Source organism: Eupeodes corollae, chromosome 3, assembly GCF_945859685.1.
Source record: "Eupeodes corollae chromosome 3, idEupCoro1.1, whole genome shotgun sequence".
In the NCBI taxonomy this organism is placed as follows: Eukaryota; Metazoa; Arthropoda; class Insecta; order Diptera; family Syrphidae; genus Eupeodes; species Eupeodes corollae.
Window position 1 is genome coordinate 763,315 of NC_079149.1, and position 20,969 is coordinate 784,283.

The 20,969-nt window shown below is 28.6% G+C and overlaps 1 protein-coding gene and 1 long non-coding RNA gene across 3 annotated transcripts; one reads left to right on the plus strand and one right to left on the minus strand.

Annotated features, from left to right (window-relative positions):
• Nucleotides 1-17,314, plus strand: LOC129949905 (aquaporin AQPAe.a). Of its 2 annotated transcripts, none has more exons than XM_056061628.1 (7): nucleotides 1-191; nucleotides 12,568-12,684; nucleotides 12,967-13,070; nucleotides 16,068-16,211; nucleotides 16,299-16,446; nucleotides 16,515-16,789; nucleotides 16,851-17,314. In XM_056061628.1, exons 2-7 carry the CDS (start codon nucleotides 12,597-12,599, stop codon nucleotides 16,884-16,886), a joined length of 795 nt encoding a protein of 264 aa, XP_055917603.1. In that variant the 5' UTR covers nucleotides 1-191; nucleotides 12,568-12,596; the 3' UTR covers nucleotides 16,887-17,314. The 2 variants fall into 2 exon arrangements, with proteins under 2 accessions (XP_055917603.1, XP_055917604.1); XM_056061629.1 differs by having other exon boundaries at nucleotides 16,515-16,738.
• LOC129949906 (uncharacterized) lies at nucleotides 6,427-7,105 on the minus strand. Its single transcript, XR_008782065.1, has 2 exons — nucleotides 6,775-7,105; nucleotides 6,427-6,717 (listed from the first exon to the last, which is right to left on the minus strand). It is a non-coding gene; the product is annotated as an uncharacterized LOC129949906 (long non-coding RNA).
• Nucleotides 17,315-20,969: the final 3,655 nt, after the last annotated feature.

Consider the following 20,969-nt stretch of genomic DNA (forward strand, 5'->3'; position numbering starts at 1 on the left):
TTCATTGCTTATTGTTAAACTGCCGCGATCGCACGCTAAAAAACTGTGCCCTGCATGCTTAATATCAAAAAGTATTTTTTATGTAGAATCTGTGTTTAATTTTGATTTCTTGTGAATTAACTGTTACAAAGCGGTTCAACCAACAAACCAAAGTTAAAGAAAGTGTTTGTCTTAAGTTTTATTCTTCGCAGGTATGATCAGTATTTAAAATTTATATCCTTATTTTATTTCAAGACAAATACAAAATAATTAATTTAATTAAAATAATTATACACAAACTCCAAGAATTTAAAATCTATTGTGTTTGTTTTTTAATAGGTATATTGTATATAAACTAAAAATTAATTATTTAAAACTTGTTAAATACATTTAATTAGCAGTGCTTTGGAAAAAAATACTTTTACAGTGATCTTGACAGTGTCCGTGATTTTATCTGATTAGCTGGTAGATAATTTTTGGCGTAATGATTTTGAATTCTAGTGCGAAAATAATTTAATGTACAGCGAAAAATAATATGAAACAGAGTGCAATTTAAAATACGAGTATACAACTTAATGTATTTCTTAATCAAACGATTGTTTTTTTAAGGCTGGTTTGCAAAAAATTGCCTAGCTCAAATTCTTTAGATCTCTTTTTCACAGAAATTAATAAATTATAAAAACATTAAGACTAATAGAAAATGTCTTGTATATTTTTAAGAACACTTTTAAAATTAATTAAATAAAAAGAAGAAAGACACTTTAGTTTCAATTTTTGACAAAAACAAAAACAAGAAATGTTCATCATTACTTTTTTAAATTCAACACAAAATACAAATATTCAAAAAATAAGAACAATTACTCAATTCTTTCTTTTCGTCGTTTTGATGATGTGGGGATAAAAGCCATCAGATAAACTTTTGCTCAGCAATGCAAATATAATTTTTTGTTTTTATTTAAATTATATTTTTCGAATATGAATCTAAATAATTCAAGCATCTCTGAAGTACATTATAACAGACAAGTATTTTATGAAGTAATTATATAAATTTGAGAGATGATCTCAAGTCCTAAAAAGTAATGATTGTGGTTGACACCATAGTTTATTTGTAACCATATTTTGTGCTGTTTATTACTTTCACCCATAAAGTATACGCGATAAATGTCTGCCAAAAATGTCTGCATTTATAAACACGTTTTTCCGAAAATCATTCAAGTTTAAATCTAAATAATTTATTTATCTGTGGGGTGTCCAAGTTTAACGTCGGTTGAATGCTTACTGTTCCTAGCCTTGGAGCTTTTTGGTTAGGCATGGTTTTAGAGATTCATTCTAGAAGCATCTAAAATTTAAAGAATAAGAATTTCCATCTTCAGAAATAATTTAAAATAGATATTTATATAAACAAAACAGTGATTAACTAAACACTTTTTTTCTTAAGTAAATTATAGCAGGTCATGATTGTTATGGCACCCAACCTGTTAAATAGCTTTTTTATATTTTTCACAGGCAATTCACTTAAATATTTTCTGTTGAGCATAAAACACAAAAACATTAAGAAAAAAAAAATAACGAAAAAAGAAATAACAACAAAATAAATCAGGAATATTAAATTTAAATTAGCTGACCATCCCCACAATGCTCGCTCTCACTTTGCTATAACTTTTTCGTCACGTATCACAAAACTCAGAGTGAACATGTAAATCTTAACAAAATATATTATTGTTGGAATACTAATATTTCATTATTGTTATTAAGCTCGACATTGAAATCTGCTTTCAAAAATCAATCAATAGGAAAAGCAACAAAATAAAATTACTTGACAATTGTTTTTTCGTCAAAAAAAGAAAAAAAAAAACAAAATACTAATTTTAAATTTATACAAAAACATTTGAGGATCTAAATAAACTTTTAACATAACTTAACGAAGATTTCTATTTTGTCTATGAAGTGGGCGGGAAAATACAGTTTTTTATAATGTACATACATATGTATGTATGTGCAAATATTTCTATGTACATTATGTAAATATTTAAAACAATTTAAGACAACAAATAGAATATAATGTATACAATTATCAATTTAACCAATGTGTGTATGATGTCGTGTATAAATAACAATTTTTTTAATAAGGTATTCTCAAATGTTTCCGCTCATGAATATTTTTGGTTTCAACTTTTTTTCGGAAAGATCATGACGCATGACGTCATTATAGTTCCAAAAAAAAAAGGTTGAAATAAATTTTACAAATATAAAACAGTAAATTTCTTCTACCTGAATGTAGTTTGGTTGTGGTCTTAAGACAATCTCGAGTTAAATTGATTTGGTATTCAGTTTGTGTATTCAATAAATTTGTTTAATTAGGTTCTAGAATTTTCATTAATTGATTTCTATTTAAAGTTTGGCTACATGTAAACAATAAAAAAACAAGTAAGAATTAAATTTTGGTTAAAGAGCAATCATTTTTGTTAAATAACAAGAACAATTTGTATGCATTGTTGTAGAGTTATTTTGTTATGACCTATTTTAAATGATTAAGAGCTCTTAAGGCTTTGAGCAGTATAGATTTCGATAGTTTTTATACAGAATTTAAAATAAATTGGACAGATGTTTTCATGGTAATTAATCCTGGTTGTTAGATAATTAATTTAATTATCATTATTTTCTTGCGTTTTTGTTGTTGTATTGTATTTGTTTTTTTTTTTCAATGTCTTATATTAAAAACCCCGAAGGTCTTAAGTCTGGGTGTATTTTATTTGCTAATTTAAACTAATTTAACAATTATATCTTCTCTTTTGGGATTTAAAATCATGAAAAATCCAAAAAATTCTAGATTCATGCTGCTAAAAATAATTTGTATTAAATTCAGTATTATGTTATATGTGCTAGTTACTTATTAAATTTATCTAAATTAATAAAATTTTCTAAAGAAAAAAGAGGCTGGGAGGACCCACACTAATAATTTCCTATTGGTAGCAGGTAAAAAGTTGCAAATAGTATTTTTTGTAATAAGATAATTTTATTATTAAGCAAATTTTTTTACGGAATAGATAGACATGCAATTCAAAACTTAAGTTTTATGTTAAGATGTATTCCAGGAGGTGCATTAATAATCAATTTTATAGGAAATCATTGGCTTTAAATATTATAAAATATTAACAAAAACATTTCCATGGCATTAAACAACTTTAACTCATAATACAATTTTTAGTACTTTTTTAATATTTTTTGTATTTCAGGTTTTTATTTCACTCTCAATTGGTTATAGCTTCACAAAATAACAATAACAATATTTGGTTTGAAATGTATTCAATATTTGTTTTTTTTTGTTATCAAGGTACTACAGTCGAAAATCATTTTTTAACTGTTGGTCCATTTTAGTAGAATTTTTGGATGGTTTTTATTTTTTATAAACAAAACTTTAAATTAGATTTTATCATATTTATTACATAATATTGTTTACAGTATCTTGTTTTAAATTAAGTGATTTTGAAGGCAGCTTAAATATTAATTCCTAAGTTATTTAAGTAGGACATTTTATTTTAATAGTAATTTTGTAGGTTTATATTATAAAAATAACATGCAATTCGATTTTGTTATTCAAATTTTTATTCTTCTTTATATAAAATTATTTTCAAAATTATTCTTGTTTGAAAAATATTTTTTTTCGGTTATTTTAATTTATAAAAAAACCGTTAGTTAAATTTTTTATCAATATTATATTTAGGACCGATAACTTCCCATCCTTTCTGTGGATTTGTTTTCCTTAAAAGTTTGTAGTTTTCGTGTTAGGTTTAAGAAAGTTGTCAATAGTTTAGTTTGAAAATCGAGTTTGATTAAAAAGATTTTTAGTCGTAAACATATTTTTTTACCAATTTTAGTAGCATTTCTTAAATTTTTACAAATTGGATGAATGAAATTAATTTGAGAGATATCAAGACCCGACTATCAATTTTTACCAAATTTGACTACTATTTCTTGTAGATTTTATTTTTTATGAAAAAACGGATTGTTGCATTTTTATAAAACTACTGAATATCGAAAATAATATTTTCTATGAAACAAAAAAATTAAAGACAATATTTTTAATTTTTGAAAAGCTTTTCCATTTAAAAGCAAATTTTTACCAAGTTTTAGTATTGTTTTTTTTTTGTTTAAGTTTTTATTTTTTGTAAAAATATATCAACTACATTTTTATCGAAATTCCAAAATCAAATTTTCCCAACTTTTATTAATTATTTGCTAGGTTTTTTTTTTGTAAAAAAAACTGTCAATACGATTTTTCTCAAATTTTTTTCAGAATGCTGCAAACAATATTTCTTATAATTAAAAATTAGTTGGAAGCTATAACTTAAATTTTTGAAAACACATTTGAGACCAAAATCAATTTTCACCAACTTTTGTTAGATTTTGTTTAGGCTTTTAGTTTTTTGTAAAAAAAAACTGTCAATTCGATTTTTTTCAAAATTTTACTGAATGTTGGAAACAATATTTTTTAAAAGATAAACGTAGATTAAAGCCAATATTTCAAAGTTATGATCAGATATATAAGTCGAAAATCAATTTTAATCAAAGTTTATTAATGTTTTTGTTTAGGTTTATATTGTAAGAAAACTGTGAATGCGTTTATTTTAAAAAACTGTCCGAATGTTGAAAACATTATTTCTTATAAGATTAAATAAGTTTGAAGTTATAATCTTAAGTTTTTGAAAAGACATTTAAGTAGAAATTTAACTTTACCAACTTTAAGTAATGTTTTTATTTTTTATAAAACAATTGTCAATTTTACCAGATGTTAAAAACGTTATTTTTCGTTGCACATATTTGTTTTGGAGATGAAATCATTTTTTATTCGTAAAATTTTCGAGGTGAAAATTTTTTTCATTTATTTTGCTATATAAAAAACCGTTCTTTGTTTTTTTTCCAAAAGTATGTTTGTTTGTTATCACGCTGCAATATATAATATAAAATTTAATTCAAGACTCTAGCGTCATTGGTTTGTGAGATTTTTAGGGTTAACCAAAATGTTCACCTTTTTTTAAACTGCTATGGTAAAAAAAACACTCATGTTATTTTATTGAGAGCTCTTTCTGCATCTTTCTGCACTATAATTTGTATAACAAAATTTATTTGAAGTCGATATCTCTTCTGGTTCTTGAACTATGGACGACGAAAAAAACGTCGCGAAGGAACGAACGTACGTACACAATCACGCACAGAAATCTTTCTAAAACTGTTTTATTTCGACTCTAGGGAACTTAAACGAGAAGTGTCAAAATTTTCAATTTGACAAATCGGACCCCTTATAATAACTTTCTATAAGAAGTTAAAAAAATGAAGAGATTAATCAAAAAGTTATTCAAATATTCGATATGGCCTAATTTTATAGAAGAACAAATTAGTTCTTTTGCATTTTTAAGTCATTACCAATAAGTATTTGTTTTTATACTCTTACATTTGTTGACATTAAAAATGTAAGTTGTACTGACATTTCTTTTCTTGGGTTATCAGTTTAAATAAACAAAACAGCCTGCTTAAGCTTTAAGATCATTCACCCAAGAAGATAAATAAAAATAAAAACAAAAATGTAAAAATAAACAAAAATATCATAAAAAGTGAAAAAAAAAAACACATTGCGACCTGTTTGTTAAAGTTGTATTCGTAAGGTCGGTTTTGTGTTATTTGAAAAAGATTTAAAATTTTACAAGAAATACATAAACAATTTTTAAATCTATCTTTTATCTCTTAGTTAAATTTTTGATATCCTTCAGAAAATTTCGTAAATATAGCTCAAAGAAAGAATCAACTCGAAATACCGAGTGGAACGTTTTATTGTTTAATAATCACCTTGCATAAAAATTTGACGGGATCTTTAATAATTTAGCATGACAATGGCAGAAAGATTTATTTCTTTTCTTCTTTTTCTTCTTTCTGAATGTATTTAATTATTTTCGTTGTCCAAAAATTACGCACTGACGTCATGTTGTTGTCAGTTTCAATAAAAATAAATTGTCTCTTTATTATAATATAAACATTTTGAATTCAAATTTTATTATTTTATATTTTGTTATTTTATTTCTATCTTAAGAAATTTCACTTTTATCATGACATGTTTAAGAAGAGTTGCATTACTCATCATACCACATAAAAATGTTACACCAATTTTCCATTGAAAAATATATAATTCTGAAAATAATTTTTGAAATATATTCGTAATACATAGATATTTTCAGAAATAATTATGTTAGCTCATAGGAATTTTTAAAATGTTTTTATGTTAGTCACAGTTTTTATTATTTGCAGTTTCTAATAGAGGGCGTTCCAAAAACAAGAAAGATTTGAATTCACATTCGATTGAGTTCAACCCAAACAAATTTTAGTTGTTATTCTAACTTTTTTTTTAATTTCTGTTTTATTATTTGCAACGCTTAAGAATTTTGAAGATATTAATTTCAAATAGAACAACAAATCCTCCTTGGCATTGCTCTTATATTTATTAATATGGATCCAAAAATAAAAAAGAAGCAACAAACTTAATGTATTACATCATAAACTCAACACTATTAATTTGTATTAAGTCACGTAATTCAAAATTACTGGTCCATATTACACTACACGTTTCGTTCAAATATAAAGAGAGATGCCTTTGAAACCTTATAAAATCCTAAGTTTAGCATTACCAACCTCGAACTTCTCCCCCACAATGACTCTGTCGAAACAACTTCACAAGTTATAGTATTCCTTGAATATGTAAATTGATTTATTGATCTTAAAGATTGATATTTATATCTGAGTTACCTTTTAATGTTCAAGTTTTTATACAACCATTTAAGTGGAATGAAATTATTATACTTTCCAGTTGACTTACTATTCAAAACTACCTGAATAATAAAGTAGAAATCATTAGGAACGTAATTTGTCATTTCAGTTGAGGTTGGAAAATGTATCTATTATTATCTCTGAAAATCAGTGCAGTGTCATGTCATGCAACTGAGATAAAATTACCACCTAATAAATTATATTACTTACAATAATCTTTCGAGTAATTTCATTCATAAATTGCAATTTTAAACAAGTGTATTTAAATTATTGAACAATCAAACACTGAGCTGAGTAGATAATAAATAAAAACATAGGATACTAATTGGTATAGTTAATCAATTTTGTTCTTTATCATTTCTACAATCAATAATAAAAAATAATATTCCTACGCACTTCGAATTCATAGACCGTGAACTTAAAATCGGCGTGGCAGCCAAACGTACTCGTATTATGTTATAAGAAAACTTTAAATTATTGTTTTGATGGTTTTTATTTTTCAATTAGTACTCTCTATTTTCCCGCCTACATACTTAGAAAAACGTCTTTTTTTAAATATGTCCCTCATTCAAAATGGATCATCTAGAGCTCTTAAGTTTGAGACTACTTGAAATAACTTTTTAGACTCTATCGCCTTGGGGACATATGGGCTTTCAGTTGAAGACTTTTTGAACTACATATGTACGTACAATGTATTCACATTTATATTTCTCTAACAGTTTGTGGTCTGTTAAACTCTCTACAAATTGGAATTGGTTCACACCGCTGATCGTTTAAGGCTTACTACAAAAGCGAAGCTCTGCGGGCATCATATTAAAATTGAATTGTCAATTAGGAATGTGACCATTCTATTATTTTTTAAAAGTTGTGACTTTTTCTATGAATTTATAAATTGAGACTTAGCCGATTGTGCAAAATATTTTGAAATTTGTCAACAGAATTTTTACCAAAGTAAATTCAAAGTAAAATAAATTATAGGTTTGGAGAATTTTTTGAATGAAGTTGAGACCATTTTTATTTCTAGAAAAGCTTTAAATCATTCACCCTCCCTAATGGTAACACTAGACGTGGCCGAGAGCTTATAATTCATTCGTATTATACTATGCCGGTTGCCGGCGGCGGTAGTGCCTGACCGGCAAATAGCTACTCTTGTTTAACCTATTATAGAATTGTGTTGATCTTGAAAATATTGGCCAACACGAACATTGGGAATATTTACCTTTACCTGGTAATTTATTTATGTATACATTACATTATATACTGCTTCTGCTGACAGTCAGAATGATTAACTATATTACTTTAAATGATGTCAGAATAGTTTTAGGGGTTAAATTTGATGATTAATTTTAAAAAGTTTAAATCCATGGAAAAGAAACTGGTTTTCAACATTTAAGACCTAATTTTATGTTGTGTATAGTTTTATGGTTTTGTGATCTTATAATTGAGTTTAAATTATTCGTTTTTTGTTTTTATTTTATGATTCATAAGAATGCTCGTAAGTCTTTCTAATTTGATATGATTTTCTTTGTTGTTGTTATCCAATTGGGATAGAGTGTTAACAATTTGTTTTTTTACGACTTTATATTTTTAAGACAACAATAACACTTGTAGTAGATGCTATTGCAAAAATAATTTATGACGAATGTGGATTCAACGACCGATGGCGTAGACGCGCGCGTACAGCTTGGGCAAATAAAATTTCCGATGACAAGCACGTTCCAAAACATTGGGATTTACGTAAAAGAATGTTTGCCGTCATTTGCATTTCTTTTTAACTATAACTGCAGCTACTGTATTGTTGAGATATTGATTATTGCACATTTATAATTTAGTATTTAAGGCTTCCTAAGCATAGAAGTAAAAACATTAATCAAATGATAAATATTACTATTGTTAACAGAATTTAAAAAGAATAGTTCAATTTTAAAAGAGAAAATTATAAGCGTCAAATATGCAAAAAAGTTTAATAGCTTTAATTTTAAAACAAAGATCGCGTGTTTTTTATTTACTTAATAGTTTTAGTTTTCTTAAGTGTTCTTTATCTTTGTTTATTAAAACAAACGTCTCAAAACAAACAAATTTATCATTTATAGAATTTAAGAAAATGTAACGAACAATATTTTCTTTAAGTACAAAATTCTGAATAATACAAAATCGATCAATACTATGAACAAGTGAACCATCTTAGAATATAGAAGGCGGACACTAAAATTATGAAGTAAGTTTAAGAAACAAGAAAATATTTTTGAACAAGGAATCTGTAATGCTAATTTATTGTAAAACCGAATCTAAGCATTTTTGAGATAAATATTTTTGATTTTCTTCAAAAAGCATAGCAATATACAAAAATTTAAACGTAACGTGAACATTAAGTAAATAGACCTAGAGCTGGAATCAAATTTGGGAAGTGGTGATCAAAATTAAATATTTTATTTAAACATTTATCTTATAGAAAAATCATTCATCATCAGACTCATCCGATGAAATATTCAAAGTCATGTCTTCACTATCAATTTCAGTGTCTTAATTTAGATTTTTGTTTACGCAGACATTTACAATGGTTTCTAGGGCCATAATTCCGTTAAACCATTTTAGTTACACGATGTTATCATCGATCTATCTTAATGTCTAAAATATTGAGGAACGGGAGTTAATGGATATTTAAAAAAATCTTTCATATCAATTTTGGATGAACTCTGTGAAAAGTAAAAAGTATCCTTCCTACCAAATTCTTACTATTTTTATTTCTCGAATTTTCTACGTGCAACTGTCTTTGTGACTTTGTATTCTGAAGAGTTTTCGGGATCGACTTTGCACTCATTTAAAAGTGTGTCGCGTTTTTTTCTTTCAATATCTTTAAACTGAGCAAAAACTTTTCGGTGGGCTGGGATGTACATTTACCAATGCAGATGTTAAATAGTCTATTACTATGCAGACGTGTTGTATCCGAAAAAGGATAACTGACATTTTCTGTAACCGTGTTTTTTTTGGAATTCCATATATAGTACAGTGAGAAATTGACAAAAACACGAACCCCAGTAGTCCAGTTTTTACATTTGAAACTTAATGAAATTGAATATTTGCCAGAATAATTTATCAAAAAAAAAAATAGCGAAATTCAGACCAGGTTTAAAATCGAATAAAATTCGATTTCAAAGTTATAATCAAACAATTTGACATAAAATAAAAACTTCAAAAAGGGGGTTTGTTCGTAGACTACTACATTAACATGTGGTGTTGAAGCGAGTTGGAAGCTCGCCTCAATTCTTTATATACCTAAATCGAGTTAAAATGAGCTTAATTTGCCTCGATTCCTGTCGGGGATCGGAGTCGATTCAAATATTGTGAAGAAACTTGTGTGGAGGTATTGGTTTCACAGATAATGCGTTATGTTTGTTTACAAAAAATATAGTTTTGTTTTAATCAAATTAAGAAAAAACAATTGCACATGGAGTAGGGAGCATATTCTTGTATGGTGCTGAACTATTCAGTTCTTCATTGTTTACCACGGATAAAAGTATCTCACTTGCGCTTTATAAGAATCATCGAAAAACCATTTGCATTTTCGAAAGTGCTGTCAAACTTAATCATTTTTAAATATTCTTGTGCGGTGGAAACACCGCATTTTATTTATTTAATCTAAACTTAGATAAACCTTTGGTGAAATCATAGCAAAACTTAATTATCTTTTCTATTGTTTGCTCTTGCAACATAAGCCCAGTTAGTCCATTTTCATTAACAAAACTGAATAATATCAACAGTAACAGATAGATTTTTTAACTGATGGAAAACACATGATTCCAAATGCACAACTACTTAACGAACACAGCCATCGAGATACAAATGCAATATCAATCGTACCAACATTTGAGAACGAAATCAATTAAGATCCATTCGAGACTCGTATAGATGTCAAAAACCCATCTGTAGTAAGATTGTACTTATCCTTTTATCGGTAGTATTCATATTGCGGACATTGTTTTTGATATTAGTGTAAGATCTTACTATACTATTGATAGAATTTCCAACAAAACACGGGTTATTTCTGTGGTCAATTTCTTGAAGTATTCGCGGGCCAAACCAAAGAGTCTTGCATGCACTTTTTTTTATATAGGGGATTTTTTCAGATTTTTGGATGTATCTCTGAACTCAAAATCTGAAAAATAACCATTTTCGAACTACCAGACGGTTGAATTTGATATAATGCTGCGTATATCTACACATTCACATCAAAGAACTTTGCTTACCGCTGCACTCCCAAAATTTGCCGCCGGCTCTTACACCATAAGTTATAAATAGTTGTCAATGTCTTAACTATTACACATCAGTTATAAGCAATAAGACTCAATATGGATTCGTTAGGCCAATTGTTTGTTTTATTAACAAGAATAAAAATGTAAATGAATCATATTCGCAATTTGGGTAAAAAATATTTTTTTATTTATTCCCTTTGTAGTATTCAAAGATCACTCTAGAGTCTAGAGAATACTTTTTTTAGTTTAATTGACTTTAATTTGTCTTTTGCAAATAAAACAATGATTTTTAATTTTTAATTCAAAATGTTCTTTTATTTTGTGCCGATTCTTCCAAAAAAGCGGTCTAGATTAAGAATCTTATTTTAGATAGAAGTCGATTTACTCACTCACTTTTAAACCGCTCCTATAATTTTTAAACCATATTGTTATGTTTTTTATTTGCTAACAAGTGTTCGGTTCTTGAGACAAATGAAAAATGATTAATAGTTTTAAATGATTAACAAACAAATTTGTGTCTATTTTTTAGGAAGTTTCCAAATTAAACAAAATTTTGTCAAAATCATACTCGTTTGTATTTAAAATCTCTAAACAATTAATACCTCAATTATTTTTGCAACCTTCTGTTGGATATTTTTCAGATATCTTAAAGTCAATCAATTTAATCAGAAAATATAAATAGATTTTCAGTGAATTAACTAGAAGAGTTTGAAGTCTGTCTTTCATGCCGCTACACAAACAAAATACATATACCTCGTTTACCTATTTTAATTAATTTTAAATGCATATTTTATTGAATCATCCAGGAGACAATATGGTTGTGGGATGAAAAGATTACCGCCTTGAGAATATTTTATTTTTTCTCAATTAAAACAATGACTTCAAGTGATTTTGAGAATGAAATTGAATTCAGATTCAGATTATAAAGATGACGGTAAAAAGAGTTTCGCTTGCACGTAAAAGTGTCTCTTGATGGCCTTGGTCTTGATTTTTAAGTCATATACAATAACTTATAAGGCTAAATGGATGAGAAGTTTTTTCTTCAGAGAATGACGTAATGCAAAAAAAATATATGAGATAATTGTTCCGTTTTTTACTATAGAACTTATCATAAATCAATATTTAACATTTATTCATATCAAACCCAAAAAAAAAACATTTAAAATAGGTGGTGTCTCTCTAACATACATTATATCAGCATTATAGAACTCTTTAACATCTGCTAGATAGAGTATCTTTATGACCATATCGTTAAGTGAAATGACAAGATATCATAGTCAGTTAAATAGCTCACTTGAGGCAACTAACCTACGCTATTAAAGTTTCAGACACAAAAAAGAACTCAGACAAGTGAGAGTGTAATGGCTGTAAGAGCTTCTACCTACTTAAAACTTGATATCGTCTTTAGCATTTTTGCATTAAATGAAAATATCTTTAAATCTTAAGTACATGAATTAATTTTGTAATTGAGTATAAAAAGCCTTCGCAAAAATGTAAAGCTATTTTTTTTTATTCACAGATACGGAAGTAAATTAAGAACAAAATAATATGGCTGGTTTTGAATACAAACTTGGAGTTAACGAACTCAAATCAAAGAACGAACGTTTATGGCAAGCATTAATTGGGGAATTTCTGGGTAAGAAAAATTGTCTGATTGAATTCTTTTGGAAGTTAAATTATGTTATTTTAATTTGGAAGGGTTGAAAGTATAAACTAGGTCACGCATCGCAGTGGATGATGATTATTTTATTATAATTCTCAAAATTTGTATGTCAAGAAAGAAGGCCTCCTTTTAGATATACATACTTATTTTAAACCTTCCGAATTGCTTTTCCTAAAGAGGCTTACACATTATATACCTTTATTTACTTATCTTTTATATTGTATTTTAACATCTTTTAAAATTTTTGTATTCCAGGCAATTTCATTCTAAACTTTTTCGCTGTCGGAGCCTGTACACAACCACAAGATGGACTTTTCAAGGCAATGGCTTTTGGTCTTGGAGTTTTCATGGCAATTACGGTAAGTTCAGTGCGATCGTGATGTTGTATAGTGTATAATGCAGCAGATGAACATAATAGTGGAAAAGTTTCAGTTAAACTTGATTATTTTGACCTCCAAACACAACATACCATGTTTGGCAATCCTTGATTAGTTAGACTTTTGAAAATAAAAAATATTATACAGCGTGGCATTCATTTCCAAGTAAATGAATAATTTATTACCTTTTACGACTCTCGCAAAAAGTTTCAGAAAAATGTTTTGGTTTGATGTGTATGTTTTTAATTTGTGTCTTACAAAAATAAAAAATTCAAACAGGGTCAAATTATTGAAACGAAAAGAAATATTATATAAAGTTATTTAATTAACTCTGTTTTAAAATTGAGAACTTTAAATAATTACACAAGACAAAAATATCATTGGAATTAATTTTGTGTATTGTTAAACTTTGCAGATAGTTGAAAGGCATTTAAATACGATTTCCGACGTATGTTTCACTCCTTTTTCCAATAAATCCCTCCATATCGCGTCAATGATGGCTTAAATATTGGCTTTCAAGAGTTTTGTATTCTGTCGGCATAAAACAATGACTAAACAGGATCCCACTAAACTGAATAAACGAGGGAGTCAGTAAACAGTGACACTTTAGAAAATAAAGTTGTCACCAAATTGGTTTTGCAATAAATTGGTGATGTGGTTAGTTTTAAGCTTATTATACTTTTGAAAAGCAGTATACCGTTCGCTAACACCGCAACGACAGATCCTTCCTCATTTCGAAAGAATTAAGAGCAAGCGATGTCGCCATCATTGCACCAAATTCAACCAGTCAAAAAGCTAAACGATTCATTGGCTGCGTTCAATCTCAGACAGATAGGGTATCCGGATACCTTTTTGTTGGTGTTTTTGCTGTAAAATAACAGCTGATCAAAAACAGCTGAGGTGTCAAAAACGGAATCCAAAGGTATCAAAGAATTTCTAGGGTATGTAGGTGTCTGACAACAGCTGATTCAACACATTGTTGAATTTCAAGAAACTTGAAAATTGATTTCAGCTTTTTGTATTTGTTGGTAAACAAAAAGATACAAAATGTTAGTGAAGAAGCTATTTGCCTCCGAATTTTAGAAGGTAATGATCTATTTGTTCAAACTTCAAAATTGACTTATTTCTATCTAGTTTTGTAGATGACTAATTTGATAGATCCAGCATTCTGAAGTTTTGAACAATTTGTTTTAGTGATATTGATTATGGAATGTTACTTGAGAAATATTCTTGTAATGTTGAACAGTTTCCCATTTAATATTTTACATTACATATCACACTACTCTCCACATAAATGAGAACACAGCACCTTGAGCAACTAGGCTATGTAAGGTGATAATAATACAAGACATTAATACGAGACAGAAGAGAAAGAACAACAGAGCAATGAACAAACCACTTGGACAATTTCGCTGTATGCAAAATGAGCAGAACTCTTAGCTAAATTGAACCTGCCTCCAGCTGACAAGAAACTTTCTTGCTTACTCAAGATCCAAACAAAAAACAACATTTTAATAAATATGATTTAAAATCATGAAAATGAAAATAAATATAAACCAACATAAGTGTTCATATATGCGTTTCGCTCATCAGAAGATGACCATTACACCTTTTCTTGACGCATATTTTCTCAAAAAAATCGAGATTTAATATAATCCGAGCTACATAGAGCTACTGTGAATTATATAGTTGCTACAAGTCTTCAAAGAAGATAAATTGTAGCTATTTTTAATGCCTTGCTATTTCTTCTTCAAAATACAATTTTTTTTTTCTCCAAGTTAAAAGTTCTTTTATTTTGCTCCACTTTCTGCAAGAGGTCCTATTAATTTGAAATTGTTAGTAAGAAATTCATTATAGATATCAAGACTAGTTTGTTCACATTTTATTGGCTATTCTAGTTAATGGTGCCCCTTAAATGGTTTTTAAAGAAGCGTTGGATAACCAAACGGATATATCATGTAACAAAGGTTCTTGCGTTGGTCCCACTATTAAGCTAAGACTTAATCTACTGTGAACAAATCAACTCAAAATCTTACCGCAAAGTTTTGACTTCGAAGCTTTAATGTTTCTCTGCTTTTTGTGGACAGCTGAAAGTTGTTTTTATTTTTTGACAGCTATCTCAATACAGCTATTCAACTCGTTCAACAACGTATCTAAAAATCTACCTATGCAACATACCCTACCCAACACGAGATTGAATGAAGCCATAGGCTGCTAGGACAGATAAAGAAGCGCCACCGACTTTTTAGAGATACAACAACCAGTATATTTTCTTATTGTTTACAATAAATACGAATTAAATTATCAATAAACACTTGTGTGCGCACTTATAGAGGTCAAAGATATAATTTAATTACCTAATTTTATTTGCCATTATTCCGATAAGACTCTGTAACAAAACTTGTTGTAAAAAAACACCAAACAAAGTAAATACCATTCTTATCTGAAGATTATTGGCTTCATTTATCTTAGTGTTACGTGAAATCTATTTCGATAAGGGTTCTTTTTTCAATTAGTAAGCTTAATTTTTTTGTTGACCTTAACTTTTTTAATTTTTAAATCATATCAATTGGAACCTTATCTACACTCTTCATGTTGAAATTACACGCGTTTTATTTTAATCGTTTGTACCCTCATTATAAATTTTCAAATTCAAATAAAGTGTTACAATTGGAAACCACGTAAAATTCAAATAAGTCATAAAAACGTCTCTAAGAAGTCAACACAAAATTTCATCACATCTCCTTTTGTGGTTGAATATAATTATCTCAATACTTGAGATGAAAATAAGTCAAATTTTCAAGTTTGATGCGCAAAGCCACGATGTGTGATCTCTGCTAGAATTGTGGCTTATCCGATTTCAGCTTAATAATTTTTGTATTAAAATGTATACCCAGGTCGAAAAAATAAAAACATGTCAATTGAAAATGCGAATTTGAAATTCAAATTAATTTATTCTCTCTCCCCATTTGGATACAGATTGTGGGTCATGTTAGTGGAGGTCACGTCAATCCCGCCGTGACGATGGGTATGCTCGTTGCTGGCCGTATAAGTGTTGTTCGAAGCGCTTTGTACATCTTATTCCAATGTGTCGGAGCGACAGCTGGCACAGCAGCTATTAAGGTAAATTAAAATATTATTTTGTCATACCCTCTTTCTGTTTGGATGTTTGCAAATAATAATATTTAATATATTGTTCCTTGTTTTTAGACACTTCTTGATGAGCAATACCATAATGGTCTGGGTCATACAAGTTTGGCACCGAACACTACTCCTCTTCAAGGTTTAGGAATTGAATTTTTCCTTGGCCTCGTTTTGGTATTGACAGTCTTTGGAGCCTGTGATCCACATAAACCAGGTTGAGTTGATAGTTGTTGTTAAAAATGTATGAATTTGTTTTAAACAATAAATATTTATCTTATATAGATTCGCGTTACACTGCTCCCTTGGCCATTGGTCTCTCTGTAACACTTGGCCATTTGGGAACAATTGGTTATACTGGCGCCAGCATGAATCCAGCCCGTACCGTTGGAACTGCCATAATGACCAACAACTGGAGCAACCACTGGATTTACTGGGTGGGACCAATCATGGGTGGAATTGCCGCCGCTCTTGTCTACACACAAGCCCTGGAACAACCTCCACCACCGGTAAGCATCCTCTCGTCCGAAAAATACAAGACGCATGCTGACGAGCGTGAGGTTAGTTAATAAGAAATGTTTACAAAATTTATGAATGATTTTGTTAATTTTATTTATGTAGATGAAGAAACTGGAGAGTGCGCGTGATTATGCTTAAGGAAACTTTCAAGTTGAATCTTTTATTTCTTGTTTGAAACAAAAGCATGTCCAATATATCTCTGGAGCTATATCACTTAAATTCCTTTGAAAGGAAATAAAAAGTCCAATATACGAAACAGAACTCTAAAGTATTCAAAACAAAAAAAAAACACCAACCGAAAAACAAAAGTTGTATCTACAGCGCTATATTTATATTTTTTTGATGTTTTATGTTATTTAACCTTTTTTTTATTTATGTTTTACTATCTTGAATCTTCTTGCGTAATTTGTTTAGCAGTAAAAATAAAAATAAAATAAACAACCAATATTTTAGTTGTAAGAAAAAACATTTTCACTGTCAAACATCAAAATGTAACTTTTTTATACATAATAATTTTTACTGATTTAAATCTATCTATGATGTAATATAATGTAATATAAGCAATATTTGTTTTGTTTTTCTTCTATTATTATTAATGCCTGAAAAAAAATGTCAAAAAAGAATCATTTTGCCTTTTTTGATAAAATATGTCACATATCAACGTTATTGATATTTCGACTTAAAAACTCGAGAGTTTTTAGGATATTATAATATTCACTCAAAAGCAAATGTTCGTGAAAATTCTTTGTTTGAACCAACTCGTTTCAAAGCGAATGTGCCATTAGTTTAAATCAAACGTGCCATTAGTTAGGCCATTTTTAGAAACTTGGATTATGGAATATTGACAATCAATTGATTCGTTCCGGTCCCATGATACGATCACTCTACGGAGCAGGTCAAAAACTTACAACTAAGATCCTAACCTATATCAAAACCATGCTTTGTCAGTTACATTTGATGGCACTATAAGTTAGACATTAATTTTATCAGAAGGACGACCGCTTTAAAATTAAATAAGGCTGACAAAATAGCAATTGTTATTAATTTTTGTTTTGATACTACAGGAGCGAACGCAGAATATAATTCTGGGAGGGTTGTGGGGGCTTGTGTGTATAAAAAAAATATGTATTATATTTTTTTTATTTTAAATGTCAAGTGTTTTTTTGTTTTTGGCATTATTTTATGTAGGTACTAAGAAACATGTATGAATAAAAATTGCATACATATATTTACACATCTGACTTGCTTTCACGATTGACAAAACAGTTTGACTTTGACTTCAAAGCTAAAACTTAATTTGTATATACATGATGCATGTATAAGTTGGTATGCCTTATTTCCTAGTTGCCGTTGTCGATCCCACCAGTCTTAGGCTGGACTCACACATGAATAAATGTAAGTTACAAAAGCAAAGATATGAGGTGAGATTTTTCTACAAAAACACTCTATATGAAGATATAAATCCTTCGTACGTTTCACCCTCCAAAACCCATTTGTTTACATTGTTGTATTTGTAATGTGGACGAATTCAACAAGAAAAATTGACGTGTTTTCACGCATACATAGAATGACTTCCTAAGATTTTTTTGGAAATTTCATATATTAGAGGACAAATTACACGCACACTAGACTAAGTTTATGAGGCTGATTTCCGGTTTAGCTTGTAGGCAAAGAAAGATGTCTACCGAGGATTTGTATCTTTATATAGAGTGTTTTTGTTTTTCTATTTTCAGATTGCAAGATTAAATTTTGAAATTGTCAAACACGTTTTTGTTAAACTCACCATGAAAATACTAGAAATAATGATTTTGAATGCGTTCCGAACCTTTAGACCGAAGACATACATAGAGTCATATTCATAGTTCCTTGGTAAGTCCTGATTTTGTCTTTGCTAAGTTTAACTTCACATTATATTATTCATAGACAATCTAAACCCGTCTTAAAACGATGATGTAAAGTATAAAAAGCAACATGACGGAACCATTGTTTAAGCTGTTTCCAAATCGATTAAACGTCAAAAATAAACAAACTGATTGAGTAAATTAAGTTACGAGACATTTTATCTGAAAATTTAAAAACAAAAATTAAAATGGCATAAAATGCAGACATTTATTGTTCTGATTTAGAGCGTTTGTGTTTTGTGCACAATTTTATCACCGTAGCAAATTTATTAAAATTTTTCGTTTAAAATAGTTTAAGAATTTGGGTTAAAAATTAACCCCCAAAACCCCTACCTGCGTTCGCCCTGTGATACCACTTTTGAGATATTTCTTAAAAGTAAGAGTAATGAATTAAACATGGCTGTAGAAATTCACTCGAAATTAAATTTAAATCGATTCAAAATATAAATTTGAGTTGTGAAATTCACTTTTATCTATTGATTTAATTTTTCGAACTCAAAACCAAGTGATTTTCCGTGTTCTTCATTCCGATATTTGCTATTTTTAAGTGATCTGAATTCGAAAAGAGGAAATTGTTTAAAAACAATAGTATCACTAAACTAATATAAACCATAACTTGTTTATGTAATGCACTTGGTTCGTGTGCACTTGCAGCTTCTAATTTTTAGGAACCCCATATGTCGAGTAAAACAATGTTTTAAAAACTGACACACCCAAAATCTAAACTCCGACGCCAGCGTTTTTCCAAAATATGTTATCGCAAAATACAAATAAGAACGAATTTTTTTAAAAACACAGAACAAATAACAACATAAGAATTTATAAAAATTATGACAATTAACTGAATTATTTATTGAACGCTGTAATGCTGTATTATGTCAGCTGCTTTAATTTCAATTGACACAAATTCGAAGTTATGAAACCGTGCGAATGTAAGAATCCTCAAAACAATTTCACTTAGTTTTCGGTTTAAATTTGGTTTTCATTACTCTACAATGAAAAGCTTTATATGTTTTTATATTTTTAAAATATAACGACATCCGGATACTAACCTACGCCATATTTTATCTTTAAATAAAATTTCTCATACACAAACCAGTTTTTGTAAAATTCACAATAGCTATTCGAGGTATTTCGTAATTGAAAAAATCGATTGAAAGATTTGACTTGATATACATATTTTGAGGCCGAACAAATTGGGTTTGCTTTGCTTCTCAAAGAACATGGGTAAGAATATTGAAGTTTAACAAAGACAAGAAGTTGTAACTGCCAGTAAATATATATTTTGTTACTGACAAATACATTAAAGTACAAAACGCGAGTAATTTCTTGTTTTAATAAAAAGGTGAGTGTTTTAAATTTTAAAACGCTATTAATTGAGGGAATTTTAAATTTTCAAAGCTTTCGAGAAAATTTGGAATACATTTTGAGTAAAAATAATTATTCGAGCCATTATAATTTCACCAAAATTTGTATTGCCCTCAACCCCGAATAACCTCGCAGTGCCAAAGGTTTTATTCACTAATAGAAAAAATGTCTTTTTCGCCTAAGTGACAAGCTGGGTATATAAAATAATTAACATCTTTGGTGTTGGAAAACAGTGCATGTACTGACAAATTAAGATAGATTATTTTCGATTTGACGTTTAATGTATCCTATAAAGTAAAAAAAAGTCCCGAGATACATTATTATCTTATATGAAAATGTTATGCATATTAAATTGATATAAAATGAGTCAAATAAATAAGTGTGTTATTACACTCAGACGTTTTTAGAAAGACGCAAATAAGTGTGAAAGAGGAAAAAAATTATAAAGTCTCAACCCGCAGAGTTTTGGCTTCAGGATTGTCTTGGATGCTTTTTGACGTTTCTCCTTCTTGAGGTTCTTTGTTTCTTGGCGTTGCTTTATTATTGTTTCTAGTGTTTCCGAGTAAACAAGAAATATGCCACCGGACAATTTCAAGTGGAGGAAAGATCTTATAACCGAATTAATTTAAATGAAAGACTGTTTGAGAAGTTCTAGTTCGAAAGTTTAAGCTTTGCATTCCAAATAGCCTGTTTATCCGTTCAAACAAAGTGGCAGCCAACTTATCACCTGGCGGTATTGCGTCTCTCAAAATTGTATTTTTTTAATGGCATTTGCTATGAACGACAAAAGCAAATTATAAGTTTCTTCATTCATCCTTATATAATTTAAAAACGATGGTTTATCATTCGATTTTAGTTCTTTTGTCGAGAAAGTGGAGGATCCAAACTCAGATCTATTTTCTCTCCAGATTTTAATCCAATTCCCTTTTTTCTTTTGATTGGAAATCTTTAA

Excerpts from the sequence above, each read along its gene's own strand:
- LOC129949905 (XM_056061628.1), top strand. The coding sequence starts at position 12,597 with ATGGCTGGTTTTGAATACAAACTTGGAGTTAACGAACTCAAATCAAAG. Across the intron at positions 13,071-16,067 it reads GAGTTTTCATGGCAATTACG|ATTGTGGGTCATGTTAGTGG; the intron begins GTAAGTTCAGTG and ends ATTTGGATACAG. Across the intron at positions 16,447-16,514 it reads CTGTGATCCACATAAACCAG|ATTCGCGTTACACTGCTCCC; the intron begins GTTGAGTTGATA and ends TATCTTATATAG.